Raw genomic sequence first — 15350 nt, forward strand, 5'->3', positions numbered from 1 at the left:
CTGGTCCCCAACTCGTCACTCAGCTGCAATAATTTGCTCTAGTTTGCTAACTTTCTAAAAAAGAAAGAAAGAAAGAAAAGAAATCGCTGCCATTTGACTATCTTTGACTTTGCACAAACAGCAACTTAAAATGGTTCAAACCAATACTACTAGTTAGAAGGGCATTATAAGGGGTTGAGGGACAGAAAGGAGTAAAAGACATGTGTATTCTACAATCCAAAAATACAGTTTTAGTGTAAATTAAAGATAACCCAGCTGTGTGTGTCAGTGGTTTGTGGTCCATTTGGGGGCATGTGACACTTGTGTGTGATTCCCAGAGGTTAAAGAACACTGGGGAACACAGTGTAATGGCCTTAGGCTCCCATACGCTTCCTTGACTGAAATGCAGCCAGTGGCTGGCTCTGTCAGGGATATTCTGCAGATTTGTCAAGCTCCTCAAGCCTTAGTTTTCCTACTTGTATTTGGGAACCCAAACACCTACCTCCTTTATGTCCCAGGAAGGCCTGGTCTTTGGCAAGGATGGAATTTTGGGGGTAGGGTACAATATCTGTGTTCCTTTGTATCCAAGGGAATTTGATTCTAGGATTCCCAAGGATAAAATCTGCAGAAGTTCAAGTCCCTTTATAATGTTTGAATTACCTGTACACATCCTTTAAATCATCTCCAGTTTACTTAATTACAATCATAATCCAGTGCATTATAATGCTATGTAAACAGTTGTTATACTATATTGTTGAGGGGATAATGACAAGGAAGAAAGTCTGTATATGTTCACCACAGACACAATATTTTCCTTCAATACTTTTGAATCACAGATGGTTGAATCCCACAGATTCAAACCTATAGATATAAAGGGTCAATTATATATCAGGATGTTTCTGTAGAGGTCAGAAAGCAACCATTGCCATAGCTGCTGGATTGCCTGAGCCCTTCTCTGGGATCCCTGGGGTCCTTGGGCACAGCTCCATGACTCAGCATCCAAAGGTTAATTCCAGTCACATTTAGAGCCTCCAAGATCTGCCACAGGGCTCCTATCTGGCATCTGACTTTTCTGTACCCATTCCCCTGATCACAGACTTGAGGTGAGGAAGAAATGACATTGTAGCAGAAAATGTGTTGACTGGGCCAGGCCAGGTGACTGGGCACCTGAAATCCAAGCAACTCAGGAAGCTGAGAGATAGGAGGGTAAGCAAGCCTTCACAACATAATGAGATGAAAGAAAGAAAGAAAGAAAGAAAGAAAGAAAGAAAGAAAGAAAGAAAGAAAGAAAGAAAGAACGAACGAACGAACTGGGAATGTAGCTCAAAAGTAGAGCTTTCCATCACCAGTACCAAAAGAAAAAAGAAAAAAAGAAAAGATGTATAAACTATATAGGGACAGATAACACGTGGTACAGCTCATGGTAAGACTACTGGTTATCCTGGAGTGGTCAAGGACAGGCCACGAGAAATATTATGAGTCCAAGGGGAATTGGAGTAGGGGACACTGATTGGGCTGGCTAAGTGTGAGGACCCTTGGGCCCCAGCTGTTTCCCATCTCCAATATTAGGCACAGTCCCATCTCCCTCTTGCCCCGTGCCTAGGCTGTCTATGAATTTAGTTCTCTACTTCTTAGTTTATTTTCCTTACATGTTAAAATGATAGCTTGGTTAAAATGTAAATCACTGAAATGACTCCAGGCTCCCAGCACAATACAAGTGATACCCGTGGCTGGGTTTAGCAGTCGGGCCTGCTTTCCCAGGATCAAGGTTTTATCCACAGCCGTTAATCACATGAAAGCAGATATTAGGGAGCATTACCCGGAGCCAGCTGCTGCACCACTGCCTGGGCCATTATGAGGATTACCCTCCCTGAGCGCCAGCTCCCAGCGCCCATTGTCCTGGGATTGTGGGACTGAGAGGGTGCAGTCTGGAACAACCACGTGGCTGAATACATGCTCTTCTTTCCCGCCCTCTGCAGGGAGGCCCTGGAAGAGGCTCCTCATTTTATCTCCTGACTGAGGGGCCTCCATCTCCCTGAAGAGGTCCAGGTCACTTCCCCACCATCCACACCTGACCTGGAGCGCAGTCAGGAGGGGTTGGTGAAGGGTGGGGTCACCCTGGCAGTCTGTGGAAAGAAGGAGGCGCTCCTTTGGGCGGGGCCTGGATAACAAGTTCCTGTGTAAAGGCCAGGTGGGAAAGGACCTGTGAGCCCAACCGGAGAGAAGCACAAGTCTAGTAGATGCTCAGCTGGCCCCAAGGCTGGACGGAGTGGGCAGTGCCTTGCAGGCAGTGAGCTGAGCCCAGACCCTCTGAAGGCTGTGCAGGTGTGCAAAGCGAACTTAGCCCTGAAGGCTTCTCAGCCCAGTCTATAGTGACCATGCAATGGCACTGCATGTGCTTAGCTCATTAATTCAGCACTCTGGCCCCAAATTCCAGTACATACATGGCCAGGCATAGTCCACTTCTTTCACATGCTACCCAAGGAGCCCTAATATGGTAATGGAGAGGCCACTGGCTACACAACAAAATGAGAGCCCCTGAATGCTTCCAGCTGATGATGTTCCTTTTGTTAGTAACCATGATAACTACTGCCAAAAAGCACATTTGCTACAGCAGACTGAGGGAATATAGGGAAGGAAGCTCTCCCTGGATTAGAGAATCCTCTGGAGACCTCTAAAATCTTTGAACATCACCTGGTTTCTTGCATTGGGCCGGTGAACTGGAGGGCACATGCATTCACTCCTTTTACTATCCTAATCAGAGATTCTCTTTGACCATGGAGAGATGTGGAGAGACTATCCCTGGGAGTCAGGCAGCAATTAGGAAATGAGGGGAAAGAGCAACAGTGAACATTGTGCAAAGGCCTGACCCAGCACAGGGCCTCATGGAAGACAAATTCTCAGACCTGTGAGACCTGCAAATGTAACCTTGTTTGCTGAGCTAGGACACCAGACAGGTCCTGTTTTCTGGAGCTTTTACTCTACTAAGCCTGAGAATGAATCAAGAAGGTACATCACATAAGGTGGTGATAGGGCTTTGAGGGGAAATATAGGTCATGGGAGAGGCTGATTCAGATGAGGGTGGCCTGTGGAGTGGAATAAGTGGGCCAGTGGCTGTCTGAGATGAGGGCACTAGGGAGAGGGTACAAAAGCCTCTCTCAGGAGCAAGAGCAGGAGCAGAAGGAGCCCATGTGGTTGGAACGCTGGAAATGGGCAGGAGCAGGCCTAGGACAGGTTGAGATGGGCCTTGTAGGGCAGGGATAGGCCCAACCAAGTTCAGCACGTCTTTTTCTGAGCCTTAGTTTCCCCAAATGAAGGGTTTGGGCTGCTTCTAAGAATCTTAAATCATCTGTGTTCTAAAATGCAGACGTGTGTGCTAATTATGATCCCAATAAGGTTCAGGACATGCCTCCTCAATATATGATATAGGGGACCAGAATAGGCCACACCAAATATGCCTTTTTGGCTTAATAGTTATTTTGAACCAATTATTTTGGGAAATTGCAAACACAAGAAAAGTTCGGAAAACAGAGTAGATGTGACCTTTTTGTAAGGGAAATTTACGTCTTTAAATGAATCTCCATTTTATAAGAGTGTCTTCTTCCCTGTGCCAGGAAGAGGACTCTAAACCACAAGATACAGTCAGGGGAGAAAGCGCCAACCTAAATCTGAATAACAAGACTTATCCTGTTTTTACAAGTCTTTCCCTGCACCCTCTTCATTTCAAGAGCAGTTGTATTTAAACCCGAAGTCTAAAACAACTGTTTGAGATCTGCTCTTGAAACTACTCTTCTCTCTGGATTATCTCCCATGTATACAGGAGGAATACATGGTATTAAACTGTTTGCTTTTCTTGTGTCAATCAGCTTTTTCTTAGAGGGAGTCTCAGCTAAGATATCATGAAGGGTGAAGGGAAAAATGATTTTTCCTTCTCCATAATCCCATCTGTAGAAGCAAACACAGCTGAAAACCCTAGGCATATGTATACTTTCTACATACACACATACAAGTTTACTTAATCAGAGAATTAAGGTGCATTACACACCCCAAAAGCTAATATAGACTTCCTGGGAAGAAAGAAGAAAGCCAAACAGTATAAAGACAGATCCCATTAACATACTTCGAAACGTCATGTTGAATGTTAATTTAAAAAAATCAAAGCTAAATAAAAATTTTTAATTAAAAAAAGAAGACTCTATTGCACTCAAAGACTTATGTGTAGATGAAATAACCAGAAATGTAAGATAGAGTTAGATTTACATCTATTAATTTGTGGGAAGACTCCTGAAAGAATAAGTGAAGTAATAATAAAGTTACAGAGTTGAAAAGTGTGGGATTCTGTTTTAATAAAGACAAGGCTGCCAGTAAATCCCTTTTACTCTGTGCCTATAATGTGTGGCCATGGGGTCTCTCCAGGCAGTGTGGGAGGATAAGGGTTGGAGAGCTGTGACCCTTCCTCTGGGTGGGTGATGGGGAGAACAGCTCCAAGCCAGGCTTCCTAGGCTCTCCAAGGGAGCCGGAGGCACCCAGTGACCCAGACCTTGTCTCCATGACTCCACATGACTGTGCCTCCCCCCACCCGCCCCTGCCATGCTAGCCATATGAACAAAAGAACTATTATCTTTGACTACAAAATATACATCCCGGCACTATTTAAAATCAGAAGGCATTCCTAATACTTTATTATCCTGCAAGCATATGGAATGTCCAGCCTTCAATGTAAATCCAGCCTTCAATCTCTACCAGGTAACTCATCTGCCATCATCATACACTTCTGAAGCAATGTTCCCAGGTGGATAGTTAGCTCAACTTCCTAAAAAAAAATAAATCCCAAGTTGCTTTCTCCTGACAAAACCCCTTTAACTCTTGAATCCAGAAACTTCATCATAGGTCAAAGCAAAGTGCATTAAGAGTCTTACAGTGACCTAGGGAGTGGACAAGGCCTGTATGACTTCTCCCTTCCCTGCCTTCCCCTCCCCACCCCTCTCTACTCTTCCCTTCTCCACTCTGCTTCTGCCCCTCTCTCAATTCTTGAACTCCCAAGACCCACACCTGCTGGCAGGCCTTTTCCCTGGCTGCTCTCTCGGCCTAAATGCTCTTCCTGCCGGTGTCTGCCTGGCTCCCGCCCTCACCCACTTCAGGCTTTTGCTCAATGTAACCCTTCTTCGGATGTCTGGCTCCTCTGCTGCTCTGTATTTCTCCACAGCAGTTGCTCATCTTCTGTTGGACCCCACGGGGATGTCTGCTCCAGGAGGGTTGGGTCTTCTCATTTGTCATCGTTAGACCTGGCCTCCAGCTGCCAGCTGCCGGGCACACAGCAGTGCTGAGACGTGCTTGTTGAGTGAACCATAACAAACATGTACCTTTATTAAAACACATGGTGGGGTTGCCATGGTTCCAGGAACAACTCGCTAGCTGACCAGGGGGTCTTGGTTTGTTTATGAGTTGGTATTCTAAACAGTAGATCTGTGACTTGTTACAAGGGTGTTTTCAAAACGCCATAGGGGGCTGGGGTTGCAGCTCAGTGGAGCGCTTGCCTTGCACTTGTGAGGCACTGGGTTAGATCCTTAGCGTGGCATAAAATAAAGAAAGAAAATAAAGGTATTGTGTCTATCTACAACTAAAAAATGTCTTTAAAATGGCATAGAATATGTAGGAAATGAGGTTTTTTTCCCCAGGGAAAGGCAAATTAATAACCATTTCATTTTATGGATGAGGAAACTGAGTACCAGAGAGGTTGAATGACTTCCCAGGGCCACAATGCTGAACTGAGACTAGGATGAGAGTCTCCAGCATCTCTTTTCCACCATTGCACATGGCTCTCAGATTAGCTGCTGGGGCAGTCTCTGAGCTGAGCCTTGGGGGCACTGGTGAGCCTCAGTGCACATGTGGTCCACTGTCAGTCTTTTGGTGCCACTCAGAGTAACTTGGATCTTCCCATCCTGCATTCATTGGTTGGAGGGAATATTTCCAAGGCTACACATAAACTGATGGGGGCTGGGAGACTCTAACTTTTCTTAGCAGGTAAGACACTCCTGGGACAGATTCTGTTTTGAAAGGGGCCAAGGGAGCAGGGCTAATTCCCATGGAAGTGGGTAGCTGTCAAACTGCCTCCAAGGGGTGGCAGCCTGGTAGATGGCTTCAGTTTATGACCTTTGGTCTGCTGACATCTTGTCTGGGGCTGATATTCAAGAAATGTGTCCAGGAAGAGAGAGGCCAAAGAGGGACAATGGGAAGGGACAGAGACCACTAAGCCTGTCTCAGGACCTCGGTCTTTAAGATCTTCAAAACAATGTGTCTTTGAAGGGAGAGGAGCAAACCCCAAGGATCTATCAAAGGGGGAAAGCCATAAGACAACTTTTCCTCAAGGGAAATGGATCCAATAGTAGAGACAGTGATTTGAATGTAATCTGAGCCGTCTGAGACTCATGTTGAAATTTGATAGTTATTGTGGCAGAATTGGGAGGTGGGGCCTTTAAGAGGTGATTAGACTTAAGAGGGATAAATGCCTTTTTCAAGGGAATGGATTGTCATAAAACTAGACTGCCTCTTGTGTTTTGTTGCTTTTTGCATGCAACAGCTTGCCATTCTGATCTCTGCCATGTTCTGAAGGGGCACGAAGTCCTGACCAGATGCAGCTGCCTGATCTTGGACTTTCTAGCTTCCAAAACTATGAGTCAAAATAAACTTCTTTCCTTTGTAATCTACCCAGTCTCAGCATTTTAATATAGCAACAATCCGGGCTCTTGATCTTTGGAAATGTGTTCATCAGCTAGAGGTGAACAGTGAGATTGTACATTTACAACCCTCCAGCTCCAGCAAGGGACTCTGACACAGCTGCACCCTGGGTTGTGTAGGAGAGAAGGTTTCATTCTGATTATGTAAATCAAAGTCCAACCATCCACATTATGCACTAGAAATGAATTAGTCAGCTGTGAGGGTGTGAATTTCAATGGGGTGTCAAGACCTCCCTCAGTGGAGGAGTGGCTTTGTTCTGTGAAAGGAAAGAAAGTAAATGCTTCATCATAAAGCTCCCACGCCTCACCAGGGACAATAAAAAAGACAAAAGAGCAGCTAGTGAGCGCTGTGCACATGGCAATTTCAGAAGCCTGTCATTCCACCTAGGTAAGAACATTCATGGGCAAGATGCTCCATCTCCAATAGCAAAAGTGTTTAATCCGCCCCAGAAACCACAGAAGCAGGAGGTGGCTATCTGCTTTTAATCAGCACATGGACACTACCTTAGAATGGTCTCAGTTCTGTTGTCTGTAAGATAGCTGGGTGGCCTGATGCTCCTCAGAGCTTACTGGGAGCCAACAGCCAGGGTGAGCATCCAGGGGTTTCCTGCTTCCCCTCTTGCAGTCCTGGGACAATCTACAGATGCTCTGTACAGCACCCCTGGAAATAGCACAAAACTCTCCACACACTCAGGAAATGAAATCCCCGAGTGCAAGGGCCATCCCTGAGGTTGAGAATGGCTGGACCCTCGATGGGAATGGTCCCTGCGTGGATGACGTGACCAGTCTGGACAGACCAGGGCAGAAAATATTTGGTTAGCCTGATAGCCACATCACAGCTGTGCCCAGGAAGGACCTGAGGGTGAATGGGGGCAGGTACCAGGATGCCAGAGAAGGTCTGGGGAGGCCAGGCCAGGAGCAATTCTTATAATTGCTTCTGAACCAGGGAGGAAGATAGGAATCCAGAGAGAGCCTGGAGGAAAGACCTCCTGCCAAGGGCCCTGGCTCATGGTGGGGGACATTGTTCCAGGTTGCCAACAGCATAGGGTGCAGTTATAGCTCCCTGGGCCTTGGAGATACTCTAGGCTGTGTTTGGAAATGTATGAATTGACAGAGAAGGGAAGTCAAAGGCTCCTGTTGGCTTTGAGGTAGATATGGGTGGAAGATTTGTATTTCAGAAGTCCCTGCCACTCCTGAGAGTTTATCCTGGTCTCTGATGAGTTACTTCTAGCTCTGTTCCCAAGAAGGTAGCACCCCAGTTCAGATGAGGGAGCAGGTATGTGTGTGTTCTCTGACTGGTTTTAAGAAAACCAAGTGCTTCAAATATTTCAGCAATTGCATACTTCTATGTTTAATGTAGCTTGCATCAGAACCAAAAGCTGCCCTTGTGGGTTGTTGAGAATAAATTGAGAACTACTTGGATCTCTTGGAAGCACTGACTACTGTGCCATGGTGTCATGTGCATCTTTAAATGTCTTTTCTGTCTTGATATTCTGCCAAGTTGGTTGATACTGAAATTTGAACAATTCTATTGTGAATTTTGATGATTTGGTAATAACTTTTGGCAGCAAAATCTTTTTCATTTTTGTCTTTCTTAAACATTTTGACATCCTCTGCTTGGCTGCACCCTCTGGGGCAGAGCCTGAGGGTGAAGCGAGGAGCCCCATTCTCTTATTGTGCAGAAAGTCAGGAGTGGAGCTGTTTTTCCACTTCATCCTCAAGAGCTAACTCTCAATCTCGTGTTTCCTGTAGCCTAATGTGCTGTTTCCTGGCCTGAGACCCAGAAATGGTCATATAAACTTTACATGGAAAGAGTTTCTGCAGGGAACTCTGGGTTAAATGGAGGTTTCTCTTCTGCAAGACTTAACAGTCCTTAGGTGCTTTGTGCATTGCAGAACTCTAACAGGGGACTCTGCTTTCCCTGGTTTGGGACTGGGCATGCCCTGGGGCTGGTGTTCCCAGGGTGCATTTCATTTAAGTTCTTGAGGGACTTTTGTGGGGCCCTGAAGAGGGAGATGCCTCAATTGTTTAAGCCAGTCCCAACTAATCAGGGTTTTTACTTAAGCCTCTTACCCTTCCCCCTTATTTCTCACGCCAACTAAACAAAGCAACCAAATGTTTCATGGTTCTCCCAGCCAGACCTTTCTCCAAAATTCACAGGCTGCCTTCTGTCTTGCACAGTCCCTTTCTAAGAGTTTTCCCTTGTGTTCTTCTCCTGCAGCCTGCAGGGTGGCCCGTTTGGGGTCACACAGTTCCTTGGCACATATTTCTCCTTTCTAAGCATTTTCCCCTACAGGTCTCCAGACCTTGGCAATTCAGCAGGTGTGTTGGGGGTGGGAGTGCTCCATCAGGGCAGAACTAGGAACAGCCACAAGCACAGTCCAGACCAGTGGTGTATCTCAGCCCTGGCCAATCTGGTAGTACTTGTAAGCTCTGTCAAACCTGCTCACCCCATACCAGTTCCGTCACCTGTGCCACCTCCTCAACCCTAGTGAACATTGTCCTTTGGGACAGTCTACCCCACCTCATGTTTCCCTCATAGATTCTTTTCTCATCCGCTTTTCTGGCTCTCCAAGGGCTATGTGCCTAGGGAAAAAATGACCCTGGCCCATTCCATACCTTTTTCCCATCCCTCTAACCTAGTTTGAAACCTTGGTCATTTGGGGTCAGAGAACCAGGAAAGTACCTTCCTGCTGCTCAGCTAAAAGAAAGGCTCACAGAAGAGCAGGAAATCCAAGAGAATGGGTTCACACCTATATGGTAGGTGGGGGCTACACCAGAGGGTTCTGGACATGCTGGCCCTGGGAAGGCCTGCTGTCATGTGGCTGAAGGGACAGTTGGCAACCAACTGGTCTGTCTTCTATGGCACACCCCCACCTCAACTCAAGGGACTTGACCATATCGCTCAGGCTCCGGGCCCCTTCACCCAAGGGAAGTTGCCTGGGCAGCTTTGTTCTGGTGTGTGGGGCTGGGGATGGTTCCTAGGGGGTAAGTGCCTGCCAGAGTCCTGTATTCCCACAGATGTGGGGCCACCTGCTCAACTTGGAGTCCATGGGTCAGCAGGAGCTGGCTGCAGGAGTTTCCCCAGGCTTAGGTGCAGATATCTTCAGCAGCTCCAGGAGCCACTGTCCTGGGAGATTCTGTGTCTTCCAAAGTAGCAGACTGCAGAACCTTTGGGGAAATGGAGTCCAGTGTTTCCCTTGGACCAGGCACCCTACCTCTGAGATTCTTCCTCAGCTTGAAAGAGGACCAGAGTCCCTGCTTCACAGGGTTTAATACAGGTGACTTGGTTTATTCAACGGGGAGGATTGAATGGGATGTCCAGATTCCCCCAGATTTTCTTACTCAAGGTGTGCTTTAAGCAAGGACTGCAAACTTAACTGCTGGCCATAATAGGAGGGAGGAGAAAGTGAGATCCTTTATTTAGACATGATTTTAGCAATTTGAAGGAATCAAAAATATTTGATTTCATAATTAAAAAAAACCTTACGGCTTGGATTTTATGTTTTTTTTTTTAATTTCATTTTTTAGCAACCCACTTTATTGCATTGTATGAAAGCACAGTGGACTGAGAATTCAGCAGAACAATTAACTGGCCCATCACCACGACGGGATTTTTGGATATTATTCTATGAGTAATATGAAGCCTTAGAGAGATGGGCGAGGGTGTGATGGGTCTGTTGCCTTCTAGGCCTTTACCAATGAGTAGGGAATGGACAGGGGTACCAGGATTCCCTCCTTCTCCAGGATGGGAATTTTTTCGACTTGTGTGGAATTTTGCATTCAATTGATTCCAAATACAGATTGCGTGGATGTACATGGAAATTCCCACAATTTCAGGAACACCTTCTGAGAAGTGGGGTGACATAACCTCAAGAGGAGCCAGATCTGGTCCTAGTGCCTAGTTATTGAGGTGAATGACAGTCCCCTGTATCCTAGTTGGGTACATGCCTGCTGCTACAGCTGTGCCATAGGGCAGTGGACTGCAGAGGGTAAGCTCTGTGGTCAAGACCCCTGATGGCAGCTCTAGAGCAAGCAAAGCTGTACTTACTAAGAGAAAGAAACTCAGATAAGCCAGGCCAAGTTTGTGGGAGTCCTTTCTCAACAACAGTGTATCATGGGTTTCAGCCTTAGGCAGAATGACCCTGAGGCTGAGCTGTAGCAGGTAGAGCAGCCCCCAACCCAGAACATACTGGTTGACCCTCACTCTCCCCATGGTTTTCTTTAAAAGTGTGAAAACAATTCTAAATTATGAAAACATTCCTTTCGTTTCAAAATCATAGACAGAACAGGTGAAGATTCACATCCTGTTTTACAGACGGAATAACTTTCCATATGTGCTTACATTTTTTACTCTCTTCAAAAGAAAGAAGGAAGGAAAGAAGGGAAGGAGGGAGGGTGGGAGAAAAAGAAAGAACATTACAGATAGAGCCAACCATCTCTACCCTGCAGAAATATATGTCTTTATTTAGGATTTCCTTGTGTGTTTTGTATTTTCTATAAGTAGTGTGCTTTGGGGGCTTATTTTTTATTCAACAGAGTGTGCTGAGATTTATCTATGTTGATACAGGTGGCTTGTTTATTCATTTTAAGTGATGTATGGTATTCCATTGTTTGAATGAACAAAAGCCTATCCATACCCTTATAGCTGGGCTATTTGGTTGCTTCTGGTTTTCTGTAGCACACAATGTTGACATGAGTGGTTTTGCACATTTCCTTGAGCACATGTGCCAGAATTGTTCCAAGATAGAATCTAGGGTAGAATTGCTAGGTTCTATTATTATTTTGTTTTGTTTAGGATCTTGATCTTCAACTCTAAACTTTAAATGCATCTCTTAGCAAAATAAAATGTGAACAGGGATGGAAGTGCTAGACAAGAAATCACATTTTCCATTTCCCGTAAGAACGCTTGGAGGCTTTTCCTGGAAGAGGGATTGTTTTTGCCAGCGGGGACTCCCAGCAAGCAGGCTGCTGAGGGCTGGAGCGCCAGGAACCCCAGAGGTGACTGGGTTTTGTTCGTTGCCTTAGGACTCCATAGGTGCATCCTTGTGGGTCATGACCAAGAGAAGAACTCCCAGTTGGGGAGAGCCAACCAGCCAAGGACAAAAGGTCAAGTCAGTTTTTTACTAAATCAGGGCCAGTCGAAACGACCCTCAGAAAACTAGTAGAGTGTAGTTTGTGTTTGTTTCTTCCCATGGGGCAGCTGGTGTGTTTTAGTAAACACTGGGCAGAAGGTGTAGCTTTTGGTTAGGAAACAGGGAACTGGTACCAAGAGGTCAAAGGAGGGCCAAGTATGTAAGAAAATTGTGAAAAACAATCTGTTTGTGCCTGTGTGATTTTTGTGAATGCTTCCTAGTACCCACCTCCTTAAAGAATAGCTCCTGGACAAACTATAGGTATTATCTTTCATTCTTCCATCAGTAAATTTAATTTGTGGCTTGAAGGTTGTTATAAATAGGCATTAGGGCCAACTATGCCATTAAGACTTTTAACTATGCTGTGCTTTTGTCTTTTGTAGAAGTTTGGGATTTATGATTTTTTTTTCTGTGATGATGATGATTAAACGCAGGTCGTCATGTATGCTATGCACATGTTCTATCACTGAGTTACATTGCCAGTCCATTTGTAGGAGTTTGGCATGTAGCACCAGGGGATGAGGTCCCCTTGGAAAGGGCAAGATCATCCTTGCTCCTGGATTTGAAGTAAATTTTAGTGTTCTGACCTGGAGGAATGGTTATGAGCATTTGTGCGTGTGTGCGTGTGTGTGTGCGCACATGTGTGCGTGTGTAAATGAGGTGCTGTTTTTCAATCTTGACCCAAATCTAAGTGCTTCTTTCCTCTAGTTGAATTCCCTGCTCCCAGACCCTATTGGTTGTGTGTGTTGTGGTGGTGACTATTCATAAAGCAATATACCAGGAAGAGGTCAAGAGGACACATCAAATTCAAGAACAACAAAAGCCTGCTCCTTTTCAGAGCTTATCAGCAAGAACAGTGTGGGCTGGCTTTGTGTTTGGGGAGGGAGGGGTCACACGGAGGCATGTGGCCCTGGCTGCACAGCTAGTCAGTCTCTTGTTCCTGCCAAATGCGGCGGTAGATTCGTGAATGTTAATTTACACAAGACAGTTGGTGTGCACTGTCTCTAAAAATAATGCTGACTCTCACTCATGCATGGGAAAGCAGATAGATGTGCCTGCCTGCCTCAGAGCCCCCACCCCCGTCACAGGATAGATCTTTCCTATCCTTGAAACAGGGGTAAGCTTTAATTCTTTATTTAAGAAGAAAGTCTTTTATTGTTTGTTTGCATTTTAGGTTTTGGAGTGTCAGAGTCTTGCAAACACCTGGCCTGACTTCTGCCATACCCCAGTTAATGGATAAGGAGACTGCAGCCTGCTGAGCTCTCTGCCTGGCCCAGGTATTCACCTGGTTCATGCTTCACCAGCTTCTTTCCCCAATGCCAGGGCACTGACTAGCGTGTCCTTGCTCAGAAAGTGTTCCTGAAGGGAAGCTTCTTCTCTGACCACACAAGGCATGTTCCTATACTGCTCCCTCTTCTAAACACAATGGGCAACAGCCCCGAAGAAGCTGAGATTCCCTCTGAGCCACTGGGGTTTGGCAAGAGACACCCAAGGGCCTCCAGTGTGGCCTGGACTGAGATCCTGCTTGGCCTGCCCCCCACTTGAAGGCAGCAAGGTGAGGTAGTGATCTCTCCAGGCCACCTAGGCCCAAAGAGTCATTTATTGCAGCCTGGGTGCTCGGGGTCACCATATCCATGGCTGACTTACAGTCATCTGGGAAAAGCAAGTCTAAGATTCACATTGGCACACACTGTGCTATGGCTCTGTCCAGAGGACAAATAAAGACCCTTCCATAAAGGTTTGCTCTCCTGAGAACTTCACTAGGGGGTGGGTCACTTGGGCCCTCCATTCTGTTAGAAGCAAATGACCATCTCCTTTCCTCTGACCTGAGGGTGGGATCCACACCCTGGTCATCCTGGATCCTCAAGAGACCACACAGTACTCCTACAAATATCCAATGCAGGAAAAAAAAAAAAAGGGATGGGCAAGCAAAGTTTAGTCATGGAGGGCTAAGGGTGCGTCCCCATCATGGGCAATAGAGCTATGCAAAACCCACAAATACTGACTCAAGAATGTGTTTGCCCATGCAGGACAAAGGATCTGCATGACTCACACCCACCTGACACCTCCTATGGGTGTGGTGAGCCACACAAAAATGGGAGCTGCTGAAATAACAGGCATCAGGCACAGTGGCAGGAAATATGGGCCATCTCTCAAGAAGAGAGTCTGATGCTGGATATCTAAATGCTCAACCCCCTCATGCCCACCTCCACACAGTCTGAAAGACAGGCGTCTGCTGATGTAGCATTCTGAGACCACAGAGTTGGAACCCTGTGTCCCTCTGTCCTTCCGTCTTTCTGCCCGCAGGCCCCCACAAGGCTTACTCACCTTCTGGGACCCAGATGTGGAGCTCTTGAGTGAGCCCCGCTTGAATGAGCTGCTCATCTTCTTCAGAGAGCCCATGAGCAAGCCTCCCGCATCCCCCTTGTAGCAGGCCCACTGCAAGGGGGCTGCCCCCTCACCCTGTGGGCAGAGGCAAAGCAACACAGAGCCACATTCTGCTGGTAGGTAAGGGCGTCCCAAGCCTGGGGTAAGGCCTGCAGGCAGCTGGGTCAGCCCAGGAGGAGCAGGGACTGGTTCCTGCTGGCCACTCCTGCCTGACTCCCGCCCTGCTGATGCTCCTGGACTCTCTTCTATGACATCTGTAATCAGGATTAATCTCTGCCTCCCCCAAAGGTTTATAGCGGACAGATTTAGCAAATGGCGATTGAAAGTAAATCTACTTTGAGAAAGTGGTGGCTGCAAAGGGTGGCCAAATGGGAAGGATTTGGGCATCCAGAAAGGCACATCGCAAAAGAGGAGAGCCCTCCATGGCTGGCAATCCCTTGGAGGGCAGCAACCAGACCCCATGGAGTCTTAGAGATCACCTGGGTGACCCCAGATCTTGGAAGGATCTGCACCAGGCCCAGGCTGTGGGTCAAGAATCCTTCCTGCAAGTCATTATTGTGCATTTCCTCCCTGTTACTTTGGAGAACTGATGTGCATTTTTATGTATATCCTGCATCAAGTTTTATTTCCATTCTATACTGCTTCATGTGGGGAGCTCTTCATCATTTCCTATTTCAGGCGTGCCTACCTTGATTCTCTAAAGGGCAAAGTAGCTCTTTGCCTACTTCTCTGCTGTAGGCATGTGGCAGGCCCAGCTACATTCACAGGTCACCCCAACCTGCCCTGAGTGTCATTCTTGTTGCTGGCCCTTCTTGTGCATCCTTCAGGCAAATGCATCACTTCCAATGTGCAGAGGAGCAGACAAGCTCAGAGCTGTGTATTCCTACTGGCATAGATAAATTTTTGAAGGATGAACAGGCTGAAGATCAATAAAAGATAAGTTGCTGGGACCACACAATCCACAAACTAGGGTTCTCCATCTCAGTGTCTGGTTTTTTAATCCAAGGGGTCTGTTCAACTGTGGAGGTTCAGAGAGAGTAGAGGCATGGCCTCCACCATTCAGAGTCTGGGTTAGGGGCTGGGGAGGGTTCCTTCTCTACAACATATCCCC

The 15350-nt window shown here is 46.6% G+C and overlaps 1 protein-coding gene across 1 annotated transcript in view; it reads right to left on the reverse strand.

Moving 5' to 3' along the window:
* Positions 1–14498, reverse strand: part of Trpm1 (transient receptor potential cation channel subfamily M member 1) — a 144687-nt gene extending 130189 nt beyond the window's left edge. The window contains exon 1 of the mRNA XM_015493157.2: positions 14180–14498. Within this exon, the coding sequence (XP_015348643.2) occupies positions 14180–14254 (75 nt within the window). The 5' untranslated portion in view covers positions 14255–14498. The remainder of the gene's footprint in view (positions 1–14179) is intronic.
* Between the last annotated feature and the right edge of the window lie 852 nt (positions 14499–15350).

This window comes from Marmota marmota, unplaced genomic scaffold, assembly GCF_001458135.2.
Source record: "Marmota marmota marmota unplaced genomic scaffold, marMar, whole genome shotgun sequence".
Classification (NCBI taxonomy): Eukaryota; Metazoa; Chordata; class Mammalia; order Rodentia; family Sciuridae; genus Marmota; species Marmota marmota.